Source organism: Pelophylax lessonae, assembly GCF_965119305.1.
Source record: "Pelophylax lessonae genome assembly, chromosome: 4".
Taxonomy (NCBI): domain Eukaryota; kingdom Metazoa; phylum Chordata; class Amphibia; order Anura; family Ranidae; genus Pelophylax; species Pelophylax lessonae.
Genome location: NC_138771.1, coordinates 164,477,983 through 164,503,367, shown reverse-complemented (window position 1 = coordinate 164,503,367; position 25,385 = coordinate 164,477,983). Strand labels below are relative to the sequence as shown.

The following is a 25,385-nucleotide window of genomic DNA, read 5'->3' as shown; positions in this document are numbered from 1 at the left end:
ACTAATGAAATTATTTACACGAATATGGCTCCGCTCCTATAACACCTATATATGTCTAAGTGTAAAATACATATAAGTATGTGTGTATATATACCACTATACACAAGTTCAGATGTTTTGCCTGCCTCCAAAGAACCCAAAAAAATGCCCAAAAAAACGCTAGCGCCAAAAAAAAAAAAATGCCCAGGTGTGTTGTTGCAGGCATTTTTTGGGGGTTTTTGGAGGCAGGCAAAACATCTGAACTTGTGTATAGTGGTATATATACACACATACTTATATGTATTTTACACTTAGACATATATAGGTGTGATAGGATCGTAACTATATTGGTGTTAATTATTTCATTAGCGCAAGCATATATTTCTGCTACTATCACATCTATATATGTCTAGGTGTATATATACATATAAGTATGTGTGTATATATACCCATTTACACAAGTTCAGATGTTTTGCCTGCCTCCAAAGAACCCAAAAAAATGCCCAAAAAAACGCTAGCGCCAAAAAAAAAACGCCCAGGTGTGTTGTTGCATGCAATCCTAAGGCAGGGTTGGGACACCCCCAGGCATGTTATGTAATCCCTTCCTGCCCACAGTATGCAGATATGAGGCCTCAGATAAGTGGCTCTATCTATGAGGCCGCATATATGCATACCTGTCACTGTGCTGGAAGTGCGATGCACAGCGCACTCCCAGCAAAGAGACTAGGCTCTCATGGATGATCACGGGGATAGCCTCTGATTGAGGTGATTAGTCACTGTATAGTCCACCCAAGTGCTTTATTTCTCTTCTGAATTGAGAGAAAAATACATTGTATCTTACTTCCCTGCCCTCCTTAGGGTCCTTTCACACACTCCATCCGTCGGATGGAGTCCGTTTTTCTCAGCGGGGGATCAATCCGCCGATCCCCCGCTGAGCAGGATGACAGCTGTGTCTCAGCGCTGTGTGCGGAGACACAGCTGTCAGTTCCCCATGCATCTCTATGAGGCAAATCGGATGGGAACAGACCGTCAGACCATCCGACCGCTGGACGGATGGAAAATAGGGTTTCCATCCGTCCAGATTTGACGGATCGGATGTCAGCGGACATGTTTCCGCTGACATCTGATGCCCCATAGGGATACATGAAGGGACCGTTCAAATCCGCCAAAAAAATGGACAGGCGGATCTGAACAGTCCGCCTTTGTGAAAAGGGCCTTACAGGGGAGAAAGATAGTAAACAAACAAAAGTGTGTAAAAAAAAATAATAATAATGACATTTAGAGTCGGTTCACACTAAGGCGACTCGACTCCTTACTACTTCGGGGGCGGCTTGTGCATTACCATGCACCACAACTTCGGAGCGACTTGCAGGGACTTCACATAATGGAAGTCTATGCAAGTCGCTCCAAGGTCGCCCCGAAGTAGTATAGGACCCTTTTTCTAAGACGTCGCTCCTATTAGAACGGGTCCTGTAGCGGTTAATGGACCGCGAGGGAGCGCGACTTGTCAGGCTGACAAGTCGCCTGACAAGTCGCGCTAGTGTGGACCGGCACTTAAAAATAAAGAAAAAATAGCTAGATCAAGGTTTGATCTAGGTTAGTGTCATTCTTAGTGATAGGTTCAAGGTAAGGGTCAAAGGTCAGGGTCAGAATATTTTGGTAGGAATTTTTTGAAAAAAAAAATTTTTTAAATTTGTATCAGTGTCAGTTAGTGTCAGTGTTAGTGTATTTTAGGTAGGGTAAAAAAAAAAAAAAATCCCTACTATTGTTTCTGGGCTCTACTAAGGGTACAAACAACAGATAACATACACATAAGTATTTTACTAACGCATGTCAAAGTTGCAAAATTGTGTTCAGGCTCAGGCATTAACATTTGTTTTATCCTCCATCACTATAGGATTAAAAGAATTTGGTTTTTTTAATGTTTCACTTTAAGCATTTAAAAAAAAAAAAGAAAAATCACTGCTCCTGGCCGCATGGAATTTGTTTTACTTTTTTTTGCATGTTTCTCAGGGCAGTGCTCCATGCCACTATTTTTGACACCCTGTTGCCTATTAGCTCAAAAAAATTGGCATTTTTAATTTGACTTCAATAGGGTTCGGCATCCGAACTTCTTTGTATTTCCCCGAACCCAGGGTAGTTCAGTTCATTCTTGGTTACAATATTCTTATCTCTAGACTTTGTAAGCCATGTTTACAGGGAGTTTTTAATGTGTGTGATGGTAGCGTTAGTGCTGTTGTTGGTGTTACTCAATGCAGTAACCTGCATACATCTGTCTCATGGTTCTAGATCTAAATGACAGATTCCTTACATTTTTCAGTAAGCTCCAGGCCAAGAATACTGTGGTTGGGCTGCGGTTTGCCCTCATCTTTCACCTCATATGGCAGTTTTACGACACGCACACCTGCAACACAATTGTTTTTATGTTTTCTGCTTTAGATGAACACTGTAAACAGGAAGAAACATGATGGTCTTTTCCCAAAAGAGGGCTATGTATGCTGCCTTGGGGTGTTTACTGAGGTTAAAAGGGCATTGAATGTTTTAGGGACATTGCAGTATGACCTACATGGATCTCTAGGAACAGCTTGCTTTATCAGTTAATAAACAATACAAATATAGTGAATAACACTCTCAATTTTAATTTACACTTGAAAGCAGAACTCTGGGTATAAAAACTTAATTTAAATGTATTCCTCGACAGCCACAAAGAAAATAAATCTGCTTTGTGTGCACCAAATGCCTTTTCAAACCCAGCTACTACCTTGTGAAAGTAGTATTACATAGTCACTGTGCTGTACAGTACATAGCCCATGCAGAAAGCAGAGCTGTGGGAGCTACCATACAGACTGCCTGCAGAAAACTTCAGGAAGGGCGGATACAAAACCAGAGAACAGCAGTGACCAGTCCTTATTTAAGAACGTTTTTACATTAAAGTTTAACTTCACTTTTGTTGAGAAAAAAAACATTCCCCTCTGGGTGATCCCTGTACATTGCAAGGATTAAAACAACCTTTCTTGCAGAATCCTACCTTATGTTATTCTGAAGAAATCACTGTTTGTTCCTCTGTGCCTCTGTGCTAAGTGGGTCTAATGGGAGCAGTTTCATAATTATCAGTCTGCTGTGCAGCTGCAGAGCACTCATGATGAAATCTGCTGGGCCTGCATCCCTTTAGACTTGTTCCTATTGGAAGTATCTCACCAAAAATTATTTTTTTTTTTGCAAAGGATGCCTGAAATATCTTAGGCAGACTTCTGGGAAAATTAGTGAGCCAATCACACAAGCAGTAAATGATGTTTCTGGGGTGGTCAGTAACCATTCTGTGTACAGAACAACTCCAGGTAGCCATATTGTATTTTTGGAAAATTATAGAAGATTTAAAAGGAAAGGTAATTTTTTAATAACATTCAATTACAATATGACTTGTGTTGCAAGTGTATACGTTATGTTACTTTTTCTTTTATTTGCTATTTTTTTTCCCCCACGAAAGCGGAGTTGGCCTTTAGGGCAAACTTTCACACTGGATTATTACACAGATCTCAATTAAATATACAAATGACATTTCAGGGCTGGCTTGGATGATCAAAAGTACTGAAGACAATTAATCTAAGTTGCTAGGACAATTAGACAGATTCTCCTTACTACACAAAAGACAAATCTGTGACTAGTATTAATGTCTCCTATGTGTCTGATGTCCACTGTCCTTGATTGAAAATGTTACAGGGGGAATAGTGCCAGTGTCAGCATCAACTTCTGCAATCTTTAACCACTTGCGGACTGCCCACAGCAGTTTTACTGCGCAAAATGAAGTAGCTCTACATCGGGCGTACGCTCCTGCTCCCACTAGGCAGCGGGGATGCCAATCCACGAGGTCGGCAGCCACGATTGCCACTGGGCACTGGCGATCGCTCCCCGTTGAGAGAGAAGGACGGTTAACTGTCGTAAACACAGCTGACCGTTCTTCTCTCTGAAATGATCGCAGAGCACCTGTGATCCTTCTATATAGGATCACAGGTTTCTGTGGTCATTTCACTAGCCCATCCCCCATACAGTTAGAAAACACTCCCCTAGGCTCACACCTAACCCTTTGATCACCACTGTGTTAACCCCTTCCCTGCCAATGTCATTATTACAGTAAAAGTGCATATTTTTAGCACTGATTACTGTCGTAATGTTACTGGTCCCTCAAAAGTGTAAAAAATGTCAGTTAGGTGTCGGATTTATCTGCCGCAATGTCGCAGTCCTGCTAAAAATTTGCAGATCGCTGCCCTTTATAGTAAAAATAAATAAATAAAAATGACATAAGTCTTTCCCCTAGTTTGTAGATGCTATTAACTTTTGTGCAAACCAATCAAAATACGCTTATAGCAATTTCTTTTGTAGCAGAATACAAATTGGCTTAAAGGATAAAAAATTTAGATTTTTTAATTTTTTTGGGGGGAATTTTATATAGCAGAATGTGAAAAATATTGTTTTTTTCCTGAATTTTCGCTTTTTTTTGTTTTTAGCGCAAAAAATAAAAATTGCACAGGTGATCAAATATCACCAAAAGAAAGCTCTATTTGTGGGAAAAAAAGGACATCAATTTTATTTCGGGAACAGTGTTGCATGACCGCGCAATCTTTCGTTAAAATATAGCAGTACCGAATCGCAAAAAATGGCCTGGTCATTAAGGGGGCAAATCCTTCTGGTCCAGAACTGGTTAATGATACTGGATTTGTTATGTTATCATGCACACAGATTTTCTAAGTTTGATTTGCCTCAAAAGCTCTCCTTAAACCCCCCTTCATCCCCTAGACCGCATAGAAGCTACAGTACATAGGCTGATATGGCTATTGTTATGTCACTGGTGCCGACAAAGGCAGCAGTTTTGCTCTTTTTACTCGAGTAACCAGCTAGTAGCCTTTGGAGGGACATTCATTCATCAGTGCAAATATATATTAGAAACAGTTTAAGTGTGCAGTTTCTATGCTTGATATGTTTTAAGTTGGGCTTTAAATATTTTTTTAAATGCAGCTAGTGGAAAAAGCCACAGCCTCAATTCCCAAAAAGTTGGGACGCTGTGTAAGATCTATATAAAAAGCAGAATGCAATGATTTGCAAATCTAATAAACCTATATTTGAATGAACATAGGAATTAAAAAACAAACTACATGTTTAAACTGAGAAAATGTACCATTTTAAGAAAAGAATAAGGTAATTGTGAAATTGATGGCAGCAACACGTCTCAAAAAAAGTTGGGCAAGTGGTACTAACAAGGAAAAGCTGGAAGATCATTTTGCAACTAATTTGGTACATAGCAACAAGTCAGTAACATGACTGGGTATAAAAAAGGGCATCTTAGAGAGTCAGAGTCTCTCAGAAGTAAAGATGGGAAGAGGTTCACCAATTCTGTGAAAAGCTGCATCTAATATTTGTAGAACAATTTCAGAATAATGTTCCTTAACGTAAATTGGCAAAGACTTTAAATATATCATCATCTACAGTACATAATATCAGCAAACGTTTTCGAGAATCTGGAGGAATCTCTGTGCGCAAGGGACAAGGCTGAAACACAGTAATGGATGCCTGGGATCCTTGGTCCCTCAGATTGCAACGCATTAAGGGCGAAGTCACACTATGCAAGCCAGTAAATTGCAAAACAGCTAGAGTGATCACCGCTCCAGCTGTTCTGCATTGCTGGCTATGCAAGGCGGCAATGTGGTGTGTGATTCAGTGAACTGAACTGCTTCCTTCTTTTCCCTGCTGCCTGACATTGCAGTGTAAGGGTCCTTTCACACGAGCGCTCTGATCAGATCCGCTTGTCAGTTTTTTAGGCAGATCTGATCGGATGCTCAATGCATCCCTATGGGGCAGTGGATGTCAGCGGAGACATGTCCGCTGACACCCGCTGCCATCCGCATCCGATCCTGTCCGTGAAATCAGGTCGGCTCTCATCCGATTCCCCCATAGAGATGCATGGGGCTCTGACGCCTCCCTCTCCGCCCACAGAGCGGAGAGGGAGCTGTCACCTTCCTGCTCAGGGGGGATCTGTGTTTACAATCCCCTGTTGAGGCGCACGGATCCGCCTACGGCTGTGAACCGTGTGAAAGAGTCCTAATTCTGGCTAGTGCATTGTGATAAAATGCAGTATGGGTTTTTTTCTGTAAAATTAAGTAATTTGATGTTTTACTAAAGCAGATGACTTGTGCCTATACTTTGAATAATCACATTATGGACCTCTGCGAATCAAACTACCAATGGTCTTTTGTTTGCGCTAACTCTTCTTACCAGAATCACTTTCTGGCAGACACCCATGCTGAGAAGGGGATGTCTGTGTTCTTAGCAAAACACTGCCCTGCCTGCTCTCTCCCGTCCACATTACATTTCTGTTTGAGGGAGGAAAGAGTTCCTCCAGCAGCTAACCCTGCCTCTGCTATGACAAAAGTGACTGCAATTTAACTCCTGCCATTCAGGTAGGTCGAGAACAGGCCACTGACAAGATCTCAGCACCTGCCCCCTTCCCCCCACCCCCTTTTTACATTGAAACAATGTTCCCAAGACAAGTGTCCTTTCTTCCTCCACCCCCCATGGAGAATAGGGGAGGGGGGGGGGATAGTGGAGAATAGTGTACATCATTGGGTAAATTTGGAGTCATAGCCCATAAAAGGTGTCCAACCCAAAGTGTCAGAAACTTCAAACTATACACAAATGTATTGTGTTTGGCTAGCAATACAGCAGATCTGGGCAAAAATAGTAAATCATAATTGTGTTATATTCCCTTTTTCTTTACTTTAAGATCTTCACCATGCTCATAACCATTACAATATAATAACAAATAACTTCTTGATAGCACTTAATAGAAAAGCATCATTGCAAATAAATACTTCTGCCCAGTGAACCAGAAACAGCACCTGTTGATATACATGGTTTAGTTATGTTTGTTATAATGTTACATCAGCCAGTGAAAAGGCACTGTGTAAAAATCTGTTTTAGATGTAATATGTCTTCCTTTGATCTTTTACATGGATGCAGGCATCCACATGATGTTCTTGGGAATACACTGTTATGCCGTATTTCTTGCTGGAATGAAAGCTGTCATCTTTAGATTATTTGCAGCTCTAAATATGTTCAACTGCCTAAGATATTAACCCTATGTGTGGAATAGAATTTCAAAAAGAGAATTTCTCAAACACAGCTTATGGACATTTGTGCTTTATATACTGTATTTCTATTCATATGTACAGTATACTCATCAGAGGGAACATTTCTCCTGTGCAATTCAAATGACAAATGATAACTGGGACCACCATTAACCAAATACAGCAGTTGCCTTGGATGCTGATGTTAAAAGAGAGGCCTAAAATTCCACCTGTTATATTTAACATGATCCTTTGTGGTCACTGTTTGTTAGTAAAATTAATGACAAGTTGATTCTACGAACATGAAACTTCTGCTGGTTCTGCTACTTCTTATTGTTCCACTACATTGGGAATATAAAATAGATTACATCCCAGTAATAAAACTTTCTAGCAAAGGCAGAGAAAGAACGCCTATTCACCTTTATTTCCTGCACTGTGTTAAAGAAAAAAGATAAAGGTATGCTTCAGACAATATTATCTAAACATAAAACGCACCACCTCATCTGCCCTTCTCTTCCTTCAATACTTTCTTTGGCCCAAGGAACCGCTTGGCACCCCAATTAAATGCTTCCACCAATAACAGTGCCTCCTGCCCTCCAAGCCATTCTTAGCAGACCGAGAGCTAATACCAGCCCCTTTTAGCCCAAACATCGTACACGGACAAGATGTTGGGATAGAACCAAAAGAATGACTGTTTATTAAAACTCAGGCACATACTTTATACCCCACAGGAGGACATTCCCCCTCTTGAGGATATTAGCATGACAATGCAACTTCAAACACCAATCCAATTAACAGCTAACAACTAACAGTGATCTTAATTAACCAGTAATCTAATTAACAAACATATAACATCCCAAAATAGTTTGCTAACAAGGCGGAGTGGACACAATACTAGCAGATGGACAAAAACAATAGGTGACCCCATTAACAATGGGAGAGACACAAACTTGTGTATTCTGTCCTTTAGACAAGTCATCAGAAGACATACAATGTCCCAGCAGTCTGATACAGTGGAATTATTTTATCTACATAGATCTCTTGAGGATTATGGCTGATAAAAATTTCCGTCCCAAGTGAGGAAGCCTCTCCAACCCAGTCTGCAGGAGGGCCACCATATTTCCTCTGACCATTAGCCTGTACAAGATTAATATTACACAGTTCCATCGATTCTAGAAGGGACACATTATTGTGCTTATTCAGAGAATTACCGTATTTCAAGTCTTGCTCTCAGTGTCCATTACATTGTTGTCCATCTTTGAAGAATGATCTGCTCTCTCCATGGGCCATAATCATTCGGTAGGAGGTTTGCCCCTAGATCCCTCCAAAAGCCCCTGTCCTGGTTGGGTCTGTCACACCAAGCACCCCGTGCCCTGTTGTTTATGGCAGCACATGCAACCTATCTGGATTTCTTGAGATGGAGTTGGGCACTGACCTTGCGATAGGACTTTTGTATTTTTTTAACAAAATATTAGATCCACTTTTGTAGAAGAAAGTTTGTTGAGTGCAATATGCTTCTGATCTTGCTTTTTAAAATTGCATATGCTCCGAACAGTACTAAACTTTAAGGACATGTTCACACACAGTTCACTGCTAGGGCACATAGAAAACAATTGTTTTCTATGAGCCCTGTTCACACCATATTTCTGGTGTGATGTGAGGTGTTGAAAAATTCAGCATGTCTGCATTTTTATGCACAGCACTGGATGGCACTGGATGGCACTGCATGGCACTGCACAGCAGCGCAATACATCATGCTGTTGTCCAGGAACATGAACAGAGTTTCACTATGTGACAAAATAAATACATTTGCAAAATAAAGATAAACAAGCACAGGAACATACAGTACTCCACCCCCTGCCAGGGCTGGCTCGGCACTAGGCTGTGTGGTAAAACATTATGTTTTATTGTGTAAGCTAGTGTAAACCTAGCCTAAGCCTTAAAAGGCATACAGGGAACACAGCTTACCTGCTAAGGACTTCAGCTTGTCATCCAGGAACTGGTGTAGTGTAACAGTCCACTCCTCTTCCATTTATGGGCACTTTGATAATCTGGAACCCTTATGCGTGCTTATTTGTAAAGCCAGAGGGGTATTTGCTATACCACTGTAAACTCTGTGCTATTTTTCACATAGTGAAATCCTCATGTATTGTTGGTAACAAAAAATTTCTCCCAGCTACTATTTCGAGTGAAACCAGACTTGAAAGTTTGATTTTAATTTCTAGGTAGTGGTTACTGACGCCCATTAATGCTGCCCCAACAAGAAGTTAAGGGTTAAGTGTAATTCCCAGGTTTTTCTTGGCGTGTTTTGCTGGGTCCTCCACCCTTCCCCCTGGTCCTGTGTAATATAAAAGGGACCAAAGTCTGGGGGTTAAGGTGAAAGGAAGGAGTTTGGTTTAGGCCTGGGCCCCTTTGCCATGACCGCCTGATGCCGTTACCAGAGTCTGGATGGTCATGCTGAAGTCGGAGCTAGATTTCAGACATGGACTCCATTAGCTTTGGACTTTTTCTTAAAGTTAGGGACTAGGGATGTTAGGGAAATGTTTTCACTTTATTCCGAAAAAAAAGCTTTCGAAACTTTGCCTTTGCCTGGTCTGAAGTTACTAAAGGGGTTCAATGCAAGTTACCAGCCCATACAGAAGAAAAATATATTTCCAATATATTTAGGGAAAAAAATTTAGAAATATATTGAATATGGCTGAAATTGTAGCATTTCAAATATATTTCCAATATATTTGGGAAAAATAAATTAAAAATGTTTTTTTTAAATATGTTTTAAATATATTTTTCTTCCATGTGGGAGCATACATAGTCTACAGCTTAGGTCACTAGACACATTGGATATGAAGACAGACTTACGAAAAGTTCATACAGTGTGAAGATACAAGTGGTTACCAACAGCAAAAAAGGTTTCTCCAGCAGCCTGTCATTAAACATGTACATGTCGTAGGTAAGATAGCCCCTTTCAGCGAGGGAGATATCAATAACCCTCCTTCAGCAGCAATCTGTTCCCCATAGCAGATCTGCACAGCTGAGGCCCTTATCCTGTACACAAGTACAGAAGAGAAAGAGTTAAATCAAGTGCACGCATGGAGTCTGCGCTAGGTCCACAGCGGGATCCCATACTTTTACTGGGAGTGAGGTAGCAGTGATGCGCTGGAAAGGGAGAGGGCATTGGCTCTGTGTGTCCTTCCTACATGCACAAGTAACCGTGGTGATGTTTAGTACATTGGGAGAGTTTAATCAAGTTTAATTACTTATTCAGGTAAAAGGTAACCCATGTGTAAGGCAGTGACCCTATTCAAAGTGCCTAGTATAGCCCAGAAGAGCCCACCCTGGGGCAGGCCTCATATGTGACCCTTTATCGGCGTTTAACAAGGAGGGGAACATGGAGGAAGTGACAACCACTTCATCACTTTGCCCTACAACACATTGGTGACAAATCAGAAAAAAAGATCCGCGACACAGGTTTCAGAAAGCAGAAAAACTAACTAGACTTATCAAGAGCTCTCTGGAATGATCTGCAGTGGATAACATTGAACTTTGAAAAGGTAAAGTGAGTGGAATTTCTGATTAAGGCACAGCTGTAATATTTGCTATACCATTATCATCTAGGTTCTCTATCTAATTTGCTTTCATTATTTACCTGTCCTAAAAACAGTATGAATTAAATGCATATATATGGTACATACATGAAATGTTGAATAGTTACAGTGAACCCCAAAACAAAAAATCACCAGTTGGTAGTGTATTTTTGCAGAAGTGGCATGCAAAAACAGGACTTATGTGCTTACTCTAAAATCCTTTTCTTGGAATTCATCAAGATACACAGGAACATTAGTATTCAGAAAGTTGGGTTATACTGCACCTCTGCCTTTAGGATGATTTGTTCTCTGGCAAACAAAAAAGCCATTGACCAGACAAGTGTTACCCCTCCCACTCTTAGGCTGCTACAGATTTTTTTTTCATTGAATACAGGGCTGTATGCTACACTATAATTCTTCCTACAATTTTGGGGGGTTGGGGGTATGCCACTGCATCAGAAGCACCTGGAATACCCACAACCAACTGCAGACACAGGGTCAATTATATGACCAGAGGAGACTGAGTCATTATGAGATGAAAGCAAGGACAAATTCCCTAGGAAGTTTGCCACCTACCCCAGGCAAACTCCCTATGGAGTCTTCAGGGATCAAGATACTATGTCATGGCCCTTGGACCTGTAAAGCACTCTGCAACTAACAAGCCAGTACACCAGGAGTGTGGAGTGGCCCAAAGCAGAGCCCAGTCCCTTAAGGAGGTACAGAGAATAAGCTATTCCAAATAGCAGCATAAGAAGCCCCAGCTCAGCAACATATAAAAAAAATAAGTCGTAAATGAAAAACAAAAACATCCTAATAAAAATATAGGTCAAGAAAAAAATGTCTTTGCTTTTCTCTGAGGAGGAAAAAACATTCATACAAGAACACAAAAAACTGAAGTATCAGGAGAGTTAAAGGAGTTATATTTAGCCAGCCAATTTTTGATTTGCTTGCCAGTGTCAAAATCTTCCTAAAGTCAGCAGTATAACCCAATTTTCCTGAATTCTACTGTTCCTGTGTCCCTTAATGAACAGGTAACAAAATCTCTTTTGACAAAAAAATGTATCCCCAGCTTGTGATGACTTTTTGGTTTTCTACACAAAATAAAGCCAGGTGTTGGGAAAATGTCAAATGAATATAGAGAAATACTACAGGACTCCAAAGAAGCGACAGCAGAGATGATGGTAGCGGACACAGCAGTTGCAGGATCCCAGACCTGTCATCCCTGGAGGACTGCACAGTAGGAGGTAGGTGTATTCCAAAATGTGCAAGTCTGCTGTGCATACTTGTACTTTGTAGTGAAAACCCACCCACACCAATTAATTTGGTTACAATTTAACAATCTTTTGAATGGAATATTACCTCTTCAGAATCTTTTATGTCAATGGAGGACAGATTTACAGGCCTCTTCTTCCCATGTTCCCACCTTTCCCAAAGCTTGGTGAATAAATACGGTTCTGTAGCTCTTTGAACCTTATGTGGGTCAATACTGTCTAAATCTTCTTGTGGAATGGAATCAATATATCTGTAAAAAAAAAAAATACAAAAAGGCTTTAAACAAACAAAAGTAACAAAGTGCATAGGAATCAATTTAAAAAATTCACTTGGACAACAAAGCTTTTATTGTCTATAAGTAATCTATTAAATATCCAACAGCTTCGGAATTGAAATATGCATCACTTAGAGCAGCTATCTGATATTGGTTTACACTGCCCATGGAAATAATGTAACCCTGAGAATTAAAGGTCAAGTGCGTGTCTTCTGTTGTGTTAATCCATAGCTGTTTCTCGTGTAACTTGCCTGATTGTCTGTAGCAATACATGTGCATAAAACCTGCCTTCCCATTTCCCTTGCAGAGAATGCTCCATATGGCCCAGTCCTTACCAAAAAAACATCTTACCAAAGCACTGGATGGGGCAGGGTCGATTTGTTTATGGACACTATAAGACCTAACTCTTTTTTTTTTTCTTAACAACTTGAAGCTCAGCTTTAAAGTATACAGTATGTGAACCCTTGTAAAACAACCCGTTCAGTTTTTTTTTTTTTAAATAATCTTTATTTAACAAGTTCACAACAGTACAAGTATACGCAAAACAGCGCGAAGAGCAAGCAAAGTGCAGACAAATAGGTACATAGAGGAAGCACAATTGGCATAAATATCATTCTGGATGCTACAGGAGAAACAGAAGCATCTGCAAGGGGGTCAAAACTGTCATATTTAAAGAGTGTGCCCTTTTGGCCAAACAAAGAAAAAGAAAAACCCCTCAAAACGTTTTGTCTGTCACAGCCATCCGGCGGGACCCCCATGGGGGAGTCGGATAGCCGGCCAGACACAACAGAGATCCATGAGAACTGTATGCTCTGGCATCCACATCACAGCGTATATCACAGGAAAACAGTGTCAAAAGGCCTCTGGAAAAAAGAAAGAGTAGAGAAAATGACAAAAAGGGTGGGAAAGAATAGAGCAGAAAAACAGATAGAGAGGGGGGGATGAGAACAGACAGAGGGGGCCTGGAGAGGGCATGGACCCTAGGGAGAAAGTTTCCAGCTTGGAGGCTCATCACACAGTAACCCCCTCCGAGAAACACCGGCTACACATCCGGGATCTCATCGGAGTAGAACATCCACCCCGTCCAGGTGTCCTTGAAACGTTATTGTCTACCCTGCGAGGTAACCCATTCAGTCTTAAACAGAAATTGAGGGCAGAACATATACACACACATATTATATATATATATATATATATATATATATATATTTTTTATATTTTTTATCTTATTTTTTTTATATCATTATACATTTTTTTTTTTTTTTTTAAAAAGCACAAGCTCTAAACTTAGATGTGATATGTGATTTCTAATATTATATTTTCATGCATAAAGTTTTATATTGCAAATGAGGGATTATACATTAAAGAAATCAGGGCTTAAGAAGTGTGACCTTTACTTTTTCATACCTACTTTGCTTTACCTTTATTTTCAGTGGAATTATTAGAACCATCTGCCTGTTGTTCTTGTATAGAGCATGCATTTAATATCTTCACTAGTGGTTTTGCTTGCCTGCCACCAAGGCAAGTGTACTTATGTGCAGCAAAGGCCTGCAAAACATATGAAACAAATATGTCCATATGTTTTATAGCAAGTTAAAAGGGAAATAAAAGCGAGAGACCATGCAGATTGGAGCTAACAAGCCAGATGGCTTGTTTGAACCTGCGATTTATAATTGTATATCCAGCATTTTTGCAATACCTAATTAAAATGGGTAAAAAAAGCTTTGTCCTTGTGCTTGATAAAAAAAGCTTGGGTTGAAGAGGTGTCAAAAACACATTACCTACTGCAGTTTTCCATCTCCCCATTGAGATCATCTTCAAACTCCTTAAGATCTTCCTGTAGATCTCTGCATGATATAAATAACATACACAAATTAATTATTACAACATAATAACTGTCCAGCATTTAGAATTAAAGTGGTTGTAAACCTCTGACATGAAATATGAACAAATCATATTCCTCTTTGGTGTGTACTTGTCTCACCCCAGAGCACTAATTCATTTCTGCCTGCTGCCTTCTTCCTCTGCTATCGGCATGAACCACTTCTGACAGGTTTTCCTGACACAAAGAGGTAATAAGGTGACAGGGGAGGGAGCTCCAGCACACCGCCTGTGATTGACAGCCTTAGCTCTGTTTCTGAGTGCTGTGTGAAGGAGGGTGTCTCCCTTCCATCCAATCAGCTCTCAGCTTACCTAAATTAGCTCTATACAGCTTAACTTCAGCTCCCTGCCCACTGTTTGTTGAAGGTCAGACAAGCAATATAAATTCTCCACTTTGAACTGCTCTAGAGAAGAGAAGAGAAGACTGCGGATAGACAGGTGCAACTTACGTAGGAAGAGTCGTTTCATCTCTGTGTATCACACAAGGCAAGTTACTTTAATGGGTATATTGTATGTAAGGGTTTGCACACCAATTTAATATACCTGGGTGATTTTTATTTTATGCTACTACGCAATGTAACCACATGCTGGCAGTCACTTTCATGCTGTCTCTCTAGTTTCAATGTACTGCATATGAGGTTATGTCTTGTTTAGTTTTTGATGTAAATCGCAAGACAGATACATATATAGGATGATTCCATTGCTGACCTCTTCCTTTATAAATGTTATGCTGGTCCTTTTGCTTAAACAATTAGTCAAAAATGTTGATAAGTATTTTAATGAAGGTTCTGAGACCTGATTTGATTTGATCTGCCTAATTTTCCTAGTCCATGACTCAGAAAGTACTGAAGCCAGAAGTAGGTCAGCAAATCAGCAGAAACTGGTGAACTATGGCAGCCTCTTATGACAGGTTAAATGTAACATTAGATCCCCAGCATTGAACTCAAACCACCTTTAAACAAAAATATATTTCTTGTCAATCTTATTTTACAACATTTTGGAATTTTTACTCATTTTAAAATGTAGTTTGTTATGTTTTTTATTTAGGTCTATAACTGTTTTATTTTACTGACCAAAACATTTAATACATCTTTCATGACTTTAAATCCTGTAACACTGAAACTGGGCCTGCTGGCAGGTATTCTGATTTACTGTATTTCCACTGAAATATTTTCAAGCATGATATAAACAACAGCCATAATGACATGAAGGTTCACTAGTTAAATTTTGATTTTTGATGCTAAAAAGTTTTACTTGATAATTGTTTTCAACAATATTAAAACTATAAGGTTAAAAAGGCCATGAAAAAGGCTTTGGGTTAAGTTGGAAATATTTGGCAAACAGCCGACTGATTGAAAGGCCCCGTTCACTCTTAGTGATTTGGAATCACAAGCAGAATTGTCACGCCTGTGATTCCAAATAACGTTATAATGCTTAAAGTGGCAAAATGTGTGATGTGCATTTAGGTGCCATTCATTCTTAATAGCACTCCAATTGGGGTGCGCTTTTGCCTCAAATGTTGTGTGGCAAAACTTGTAAAAATGAACCAGGCTCAGGGCCAAAATGTGGTACCTGAGCTTCTTTGCCACGACAAATGCGCATAAAGCAGCCCATTCAAGTGAATGGGTGGCCCTATGCATGACAAATGCTTGTTAATTGCTCAAAAAATTGAGAGTGGGGATGTATGTTTCTACTATGCAACATGTTATCGGGCCTTATAGTATAACTATGCTGGAAAAATATAAATAGGTTTGTGTAGGTAGGTGTCAGAAAAAAAATAAAATCGCAATCTGATTGTTTTCTAATCCCCTTTCCTATCTTATGCCATTGTAAAGTTTTAGAGTAATGCAGACATAAACTTATATGGCTTGTACAAACCGAGTTGCTTACAGTATTCTCTTATGAAAAAGATGGATTATACTTTCTACTGCATCTTGTTTATTCTTTTGTTTTAGAATTAAATTTTTCTTGATAATATCCCGCAGTGTTTCTTTTTTGTAGTCTTTTCCTTGAAGAGCGTCCATGGATTGTCTGAGTAACGAACGATAAACTGAAGAGAATTCAATATCCATAGCCTCTTTTAAAATGGTGTTATCCAAGATACATATAGATGTATGTTGTCTGATTGACGAATGGTATCTGCTATCAAGGGCCAATGGGTTTCCCTACAAGATAAAAAGCAAATAAAGTATATATTTTGATTACTCAAAGATTAATATGCAGACAGTATGATTTAACCAGCGATGTAGTTTAGATCAGGCGGCAGGCCACACCTGAAAAATTTAAAATGTACTGCTTGTATAGCCAAAACTTTTTATTTATTTTTTTTTGCAGGGAAGGGAAAAATGTTTCCCTTTATTCTGGGAGTGACAACTAGAAGTGAGAGGAAATCTCTATGAAGTGAGGGGAATTCCCCTCTTATACAGATGTTACTGGAACAGGTGTCCCCACTGGAAGATTTACCTGCACTTCTCTTTCTGTTAAAGCGGAGTTCCGGGCACAGATGTGATTTTTCAATAAGCATACCCCCGGGACAGTCAGGGCTAGCACATTCCACAATGGCTAGCCTCTGATCTGTGCCGGTTCGCACTTACCTTTTAGAAGAAATACTTACTTATAAAATTTATTTTATAGTAATTTGGTTTAATTAGGAAGATACCTACCACTCCTGAAAAAGAGGGACAACTTGAAAGGAAGAAAAATGCAGATGTGAAAAGTGGGTTTGACTAAATTATATTATATAATGGGTGTGGTCCAAAGAAACATGGTTTAATATTATTTAGGCCTACACACAGTAGACACTGCACACATACTGTACTGTACAGTCCTTGTACCCACAAAATACTTCCTAATTACTGTACAATCAAGGTGAGTTTTACAGACACACATAAACCTAAAGAATCATTATAGAAAATATTAAAAAAACTGGTTATGGACAAAGTACTAACACTTTATTTAAGCCTACTTTCAAGGAAAACCTAATTAAAATACAGTAGTTAGAAACTAAATAGCAACTTGCAACTGTTGATACAATAAACACTTTGGCCAGGACTGTATGTAACATACAGACCCCTGAAGTGCCTGGTGTTAAGGGGTCAGTCCTGCGCTCTCACACTCCAACTCCAATGCAAAGCTGTTGGTGATGTCATTGCATGTCATCAGGCATTCAGGGTCTGTGAAATTGAAGTTTGAGTTTGAAAGCGCAGATACTTTTAAAACTGATCGTATGAAATGCTATGTATATGTGCCAGCAAGCTAGTGCATGCTGGAATACACATTTTTATTGTGAGTGCTTCCATTTTTAAATATCAATTGTTTATATGGTGCACACTATGGTCCCATGTATTTTTTTTTTAAGTTAATATGGAAGAACATGAAGGATATTTCTATTTTTGCAGGCATAAAAAGATCCCAATTGGCTAGGAAAAATTGTATATGACCTTAATGTTAATAATAGGGTTCATATATTAAAGTGAGTAGGTTTTCAACTGAGGGTGGAGGTGGATCACAGTCACATTATGGGTGAAGTTGCATGAAAAAGAATTCTGACATTTAAAATATTGTATTCCTTTCATGGGTTGGATTATTTACATACAGTCAGGTCCATAAATATTGGGACATCACCACAATTCTAATCTTTTTGGCTCTCTACACCACCACAATGGATTTGAAATGAAACACACAAGATGTGCTTTAACTGCAGACTTTCAGCTTTAATTTGAGGGTATTTACATCCAAATCAGGTGAACAGTGTAGGAATTACAACAGTTTGTATATGTGCCTCCCACTTTTTAAGGGACCAAAATAATGGGACAATTGGCTGCTCAGCTGTTCCATGGCCAGGTGTGTGTTATTCCCTCATTATCCCATTTACAAGGAGCAGATAAAAGGTCCAGAGTTCATTTCAAGTGTGCTATTTGCATTTGGAATCTGTTGCTGTCAACTCTCAATATGAGATCCAAAGAGCTGTCACTATCAGTGAAGCAAGCCATCATTAGGCTGAAAAAAACAAAACAAACTCATCAGAGAGATAGCAAAGACATTAGGTGTGGCCAAATCAACTGTTTGGAACATCCTTAAAAAGAAAGAACGCACCGGTGAGCTCAGCAACACCAAAAAACCTGGAAGACCACGGAAAACAACTGTGGTGGATAACCGAAGAATTATTTTCCTGGTGAAGAAAACACCCTTCACAAGTTGGCCAGATCAAGAACACTTTCCAGGAGGTAGGTGTATGTGTGTCAAAGTCAACAATCAAGAGAAGACTTCACCAGAGTGAATACAGAGGGTTCACCACAAGATGTAAACCATTGGTGAGCCTCAAAAACAGGAAGGCCAGATTAGAGTTTGCCAAACAACATCTAACAAAGCCTTCACAGTTCTGGAACAACATCCTATGGACAGATGAGACCAAGATCAACTTGTACCAGAGTGATGGGAAGAGAAGAGTATGGAGAAGGAAAGGAACTGCTCATGATCCAAAGCATACCACCTCATCAGTGAAGCATGGTGGTGGTAGTGTCATGGCGTGGGCATGTATGGCTGCCAATGGAACTGGTTCTCTTGTATTTATTGATGATGTGACTGCTGACAAAAGCAGCAGGATGAATTCTGAAGTGTTTTGGGCAATATTATCTGCTCATATTCAGCCAAATACTTCTGAACTCATTGGACGGCGCTTCACAGTGCAGATGGACAATGACCCGAAGCATACTGCGAAAGCAACCAAAGAGTTTTTTAAGGGAAAGAAGTGGAATATTATGCAATGGCCAAGTCAATCACCTGACCTGAATCCAATTGAGCATGCATTTCACTTGCTGAAGACAAAACTGAAGGGAAAATGCCCCAAGAACAAGCAGGAACTGAAGACAGTTGCAGTAGAGGCCTGGCAGAGTATCACCAGGGATGAAACCCAGCGTCTGGTGATGTCTATGCGTTCCAGACTTCAGGCTGTAATTGACTACAAAGGATTTCCAACCAAGTATTAAAAAGTGTAAGTTTGATTTATGATTGTTTATCTGTCCCATTACTTTTGGTCTCTTAAAAAGTGGGAGGCACATATACAAACTGTTGTAATTCCTACACCGTTCACCTGATTTGGATGTAAATACCTCAAATTAAAGCTGAAAGTCTGCAGTTAAAGCACATCTTGTTTGTTTCATTTCAAATCCATTGTGGTGGTGTATAGAGCCAAAAGATTAGAATTGTGGCAATGTCCCAATATTTATGGACCTGACTGTATATTTTATTTAAAATTGCATGTAATGTTTTAATTTGGCACATACTGTAGCTGCCAAATAACTGGTGATCCTGCCTTTTGCCTTTGGTTTTTTTTTTTCAAACTAACCATGCCAAGCATGGAAGCAGATTTGTGTAGGCAAATCCAGTTTGCATTCCCAGACCACTGTTAGGAGGTACAGGATGCCATGCACATGCACGGTGTACCTATATCTTCCATAGTCCAATTCCTCATGACTCATCCCCTTGATATTCATAGATCCTGGGTTATAGACTGGTACCTTCAGGTGACTGGACACTGGCAAAGTTTTTGAGAACATACTCCCTGGGCATACCCCTAGTCCCTATACCCCTACACAACTCCGTGAGTCCTCAGTTTTGTAGCGAGCAATGCAGAGTAACATAGGAAAAGGGGGGAGGGTGGCCTGTGTCCTGTACTGTACTCCAACATATGGAATTTATAGGCAAGTCAAAATTTATTTTATTCTTATCGTACAGTACAAGGCACATGCTTGATTTTCATAGACTCTAGGATTTTTATGGGCCCTAAGGTCCCCAAGCAATGAATAATAAGGGTGGGCAACCACAAGGCAAACAGAACTGTGCCAACAGGCCCAACAATAAAAAGGATCAACTGACCCAATTCAGTATGCTCCTGCAAGAATCTTGCAACTGAAAGCTGCATTTGCAGATTATTGGACCTCCACCTTGTACAACTTGGAAAAGGTAGGAACAAATGACCAGGTGGCAGCCTTATAAAGTTGGGCAAAAGAGGCTTGATGCCAGAATGCCCAGGAAACTCCTATTTACCTAGTGGAGTGAGCACACATTAGTGCGTTATCCTTTAGGGTGTAAGGCAGGTCTTGGGATGAGTTGTCTTATCTACCTAGCATAATGGATCTTTAAGCAGAATGCCCCTTGTGAGGTCCTGAGTTAATAACAAATATGGAGTCCATCTTCCTGATGGACATGCTGATGGCTCTGAACACATTCAGGTAATGTAGAGCAATCCTCTTAGAGTGCTATGGAGGGGAGCTCAAGAAGGAATGAAGTCTTTGTTGAGGTGCAAGGCTGACACCACTTTAGGAAGAAATAAAGGTCTTGGATACCAAGACTACTTTATCCCTGTAAAGAGTAAGGAATGGCTCAAGCCGCTAGCTCAGAGACACATCTGGCAGATGTAATAGCCATCAAGAAGGTTACCTTGCAGAAGAAGTCACCCAAGTGGAGTTCTCAGCTTCTTTAGCAAGGCAATGGTTCTCTTGGAGGTGTGTTTGGGGTCGTTATCATGTTGGAATACTGCCCCGCGGCCCAGTCTCCGAAGGGAGGGGATCATGCTCTGCTTCAGTATGTCACTGTACATGTTGGCATTTATGGTTCCCTCAATGAACTGTAGCTCCACAGTGCTGGCATCACCCATGCAGCCCCAGGCCATGACACTCCCACCACCATGCTTGACTGTAGGCAAGACACACTTGTCTTTGTACTCCTCACCCGGTTGCTGCCACACACGCTTGACACCATCTGAACCAAAAAAGTTTATCTTGGTCTCATCATATCATAGGACATTGTTCCAGTAATCCATGTCCTTAGTCACTTGTTATCAGCAAACTGTTTGCGGGCTCTCTTGTGCATCATCTTTAGAAGGGGCTTTCTTCTGGGACGACAGCCACACACACCAATTTGATGCAGCGTGTGGCATATGGTCTGAGCACTGACAGGCTGGCCCCCCACCCCTAAACCTCTGCAGCAATGCTGGCATCCCAATTTGCACATTTTCACTTAGGGGTGTACTCATTTTTATTGCCAGCGGTTTAGACATTAATGACTGTGTGTTGAGTTATTTTGAGGGGACAGCAAATTTACACTGTTATACAAGCTGTACACTCACTACTTTACATTGTAGCAAAGTTTCATTTCTTCAGGTTTGTCACATGAAAAGATATACTAAAATATTTACAAAAATGTTAGGGGCAGGGCCGACCCTACCATGGGTCCCACTGGGTTCACTAGACCCAGGCGGAACTTTAAAGGGGCAGCAAATAGACACCCAAGATTTTTTTTCCATCAGTTTTGTGTGTCATCAGTTTGGGGCGTGTTACAGGCGGCATTTTGCCATCTCATGCTGCTGCCCGTAGTGCAAACTAATGAGTATGAGGAGACATCACCGGGGAACGTCTCTCGTGTGATTGTGGTGTGCGCAATGAGGTCAGACATCAGCGCACTTTGTCTCAGCTGGGCAGGCTGGATCTTCTAGGGTGGTGGCTGTGGCAGACACAGGAGTGACAGGAGGAGTAAGGACAGACAGTGGGTGTTTGGTGCACCAGTCCAGCGGCGAGTTATGGAAGAAGATAACAGTATATATAATACTTTCTAAATTTTAAATTTAACTGTTTTTTTTTTTTTTTTTTTGTTTCATGTCCCTATACCCCACAAACAGCCCCTTAACCCCCCTCCCCCCCACACACACACAAAATGCAGCCCCCTAAATAATTTGCATATAGACAAGGTACTGTTGCATGTAAATCTGACTTCCTGAAAAATGTAATTTTACTTTTAACTTTCATGATATAAAATATTGGATGTGAGAGCCTTTTGGTGGGCGTGATTTTTTTTTTTTTTGGGGGGGGCAGCATTTTATTCTTGGACCCAGGCAGCACAATGTCTTGGGCCAGCCCTGGTTATAGGTGTGCTCACTTTTGTGAGATACTGTATATTACCCTGAGCTGAGTTCATGGAATTATCTGATGCCAATGTAAGAGGATCCCTGGTCCTGGCCACAAACAGAGGTAACTTGCTGTTGAACCTGGAAGCCAGGATATCTGCATCTGGAGTCCCCAACTCTGACATATCAGATTGAAGATGTCTGGGTGAAAAGTCCATTCCACATGGTCCAGGCAGTGATGTCCAGCCACTTTCTTATTGTCCACTCCTTGAATGTTAACAGCAGAAATTGCTGGACAGTGTTTCTCTGTCCATCAGATGATCAGGCTTGCTTCCTGCCAGGCTGCCTGGCTCTAGGACAAGGGTGCTACATATAAAATTTATGTTTGAATATTTATTAAAGGAACAATGTGGGATACCACTGCTAACCTCCTGAAAATACAATTAGTTTGGCTGCATGCTGATAAAATAGCTTCAATACTTTCTGATTCCCTGCCCAAGAACAAGTTTTAATTTACTTTGTTGTACAGTATGCTTGCTCCAGGTCAGAGATCTATAGAACATTGTACAGATGGACAGACTGAAATGGCAGCCTACATATTTAAATATACAAATATTGTGTTTTGTATAAGAGAACCTGTTGTGTACAAGTGACCCAACAGTTTTGTCAGCAAATTATATAAACACCTCAGCTCAAAAAAAAAAACACTTACTTTCAAACTAAGTTGGGTAAGTCGTCGAAGGCCACGTAGAATTTGAAGCGTCTCCAAGAAGGAGTGCATATGGTTATTTGATGCATCAAGAATGTTGAGCGTCAGTGAGGTGGAGAGGGGAAGAAGACTGCTGATCTTATTGTTGTGGACATAAAGTTCATGGAGTTTGGGAAGATTCTGAATTCCATCCAGAGAGCGCAACTGCAAGAAGGAGTACACCACAAGACTTTCAAAATAGGCATTTTCTACATATATGTTTTATATATTCTAAGCAGATTTATATCTTTATTATATGCAGTGATGTCTAATGAACTTAGTGGGAAAACTGCATAAATTAATCTGAGTACATGTGTCTTGTTCTCACAGTTCAAATTACAAAGACAAATATTAACATGTGAGAACAAGACACAATAATAATTGGCTCCAGCCCCAGCTGGCTTACCTGTTAAATGCCCCTTTGACCCTGAATGCCTTGGAATGCAGAGACCACTCTCCCAGAATCAAACGCTGGTGACTTAGGAAGTCCACCTTCCAGTTCTCCACACCTGGGATATGAACTACCGACAGGGCCGGAACATGACACTGCTCAAGACAGAATACGATCTGATTCCACCGGGGCAGCCCCCCACCTGTTGTCCCCATGATGGCTTATATACTCTATGCCCCTGCCGGGGAATTGTCCACCACAACTGACTAGTCCAGTAAAGCAGCATGAGACAAACCACTTGAAGCTCCAAATTGTACTGGGACTTAGGGACATTACTCTTTTAAATGGATCTGAGCACACGGAATTGCCTCAAACATGGTGACCATCTTTCCCTGCAGTCTCATACAAAGACGAATCGAGGGAGACTTTTGACCACTGACACCTAATTTCTCAGAGAACAGAGCTTGCCTGGAGGCAAAAACACTTGCCTGGCCTTGAGGCCCAGATAGCCCAGGCTCTGTGCTGGATCCAATGCTGATTACTGCACATTAAGGACCCAGCCCAGGCTTTCCAACATACTTACTGTAGGAGACACATTTTGCCTCAAGCGATGCACTGACTGTGTTCTGAGCAACAGATTGTCCAGAATGGACCTAGAACGCTTTCATTCTAGATACCCTAGAATGGAGACTCCTGGAACTCTTAATAGGCCCAGCACCAGAGCAAACACTTTTTTGAACACATGAGAAACAGTGGCCAGACCAAAAGGTTCAGCCACAAACTGAAAATGCTGGTCCTCTATAACAAACTGTATCTTTGATGCATGGGAAATTTGACACGGGAGACATGTGTTCCTTATGTCCAAAAATTCTCCCTGGAGCGAGACCACCACGGAATAAACCAATGTCCTACAAAACGTCTGAATTTTTAGAAACTTTTTCAGACATTTGAGATCCAAAACTGGCCACAAGCCACCTTTTAGCTTCAAGACTTTGATGAAGTTGGAAGCGTTTGGCCACCAGAACTGCATAGCTCCCAACTGTCCCTGATTTCAAGAGACTATCCCTGATTTAGAAACAAAATCCCTCTGTCACTCTCTCTCTCTCCTCATTTATTTCTCATTTTAGTCTGATCTATAGAGTTTTATAGAAAATGCACTTTTTATCTTTCAAAAATTGTTTCCCAGTGTTAAACCTTTCATCCAATTTCTAAATTGCTGCATTTGTAACTTTCAAAAGCTAGTATAAAAGAATAGTAGTGGTAAAAAAAAAGCAATTTTGGGATTAACTAATCTTTTTTTTTACATAATTCTCCTTTAAGGGGGCATAGCAGGGGTGTGTTCTATGCTCTACATACTTTTTCTAATAGATGTCCCTCATTCCCGTCTCAAACAGTTGGGAGGTATGGAACTAACCTGATTACCCCCTGTGCCAGTAGGCAAGCGAGTGCCTGAAACAGTAACGACTCAATATACAGATCTGCTGACAGGTTTGACTTCATAAAACGGAGGGGAGGAAAATTTAGAAACTTTAACCTGTACCAATAGAGACTGTGGAAAGGACCCAGTTGTGTGCCAAGCTTCCAAAAATGCCAGGATCCCCCCCCCCCCCACTCCAAAGGGTGAGAGTGCCTCCTTAATTATGAAGGGGACTTGGATTCTGGTTTAGCTGATTTGGCTGACTAGGACCTTTTCTGCCCTTGGCCCTGAGTCATCCCTTTGGAACCAGCAGCCTGGGAACATCAAAAGGACAGCCTAGATGAACTGGAACCGGAAGTCCGTAAAGCGGAAGCTCTATACGCCAGTTGTTTATCTTTCTTTTTAAAAGACAGAAGAGATCACTATCCCCAGAAATATTTTGGATCCATCAATCCAAGTCCTCACCAAATAAACGTTTACCATGAAAAGGGAATCCTGCTAATAATTTTTTGCAGGGCCGTTCTGCAGACTACTTTTTTAACCATAGAACTCTGTGCATATAAATGGACACTAAGGGGTTTATTTACTAAAGCTAGAGAGAGCAAATTTAGTCACAATTCTGCAGAGAAACCAATCAGCTTCTAACCTCAGCTTGTTTAATGAAACTTTAGCAACCTGGAAGTTGATTGGTTTCTCTTCAGAATTGTGATTAATTTGGCCCTTTCTAGCTTTAGTAAATAAACCCCTAAGGGAAAATTAGATATTTGTTGAGTCCTTCAGGGCATCAACCACAACACATTGCCTTAGTTAACCCTTCA

At 40.5% G+C, this 25,385-nt stretch overlaps 1 protein-coding gene across 1 annotated transcript in view; it reads right to left on the bottom strand.

Moving 5' to 3' along the window:
- Nucleotides 1-25,385, bottom strand: part of LOC309553312 (uncharacterized protein) — a 177,413-nt gene that overhangs the window by 27,716 nt on the left and 124,312 nt on the right. Inside the window, exons 6-9 of the mRNA XM_082254340.1 lie at nt 22,724-22,924; nt 15,999-16,273; nt 14,009-14,074; nt 12,041-12,203 (exon numbers count right to left, since the gene is read on the bottom strand). Coding sequence (XP_082110466.1) covers nt 12,041-12,203; nt 14,009-14,074; nt 15,999-16,273; nt 22,724-22,924 — 705 coding nt within the window. The remainder of the gene's footprint in view (nt 1-12,040; nt 12,204-14,008; nt 14,075-15,998; nt 16,274-22,723; nt 22,925-25,385) is intronic.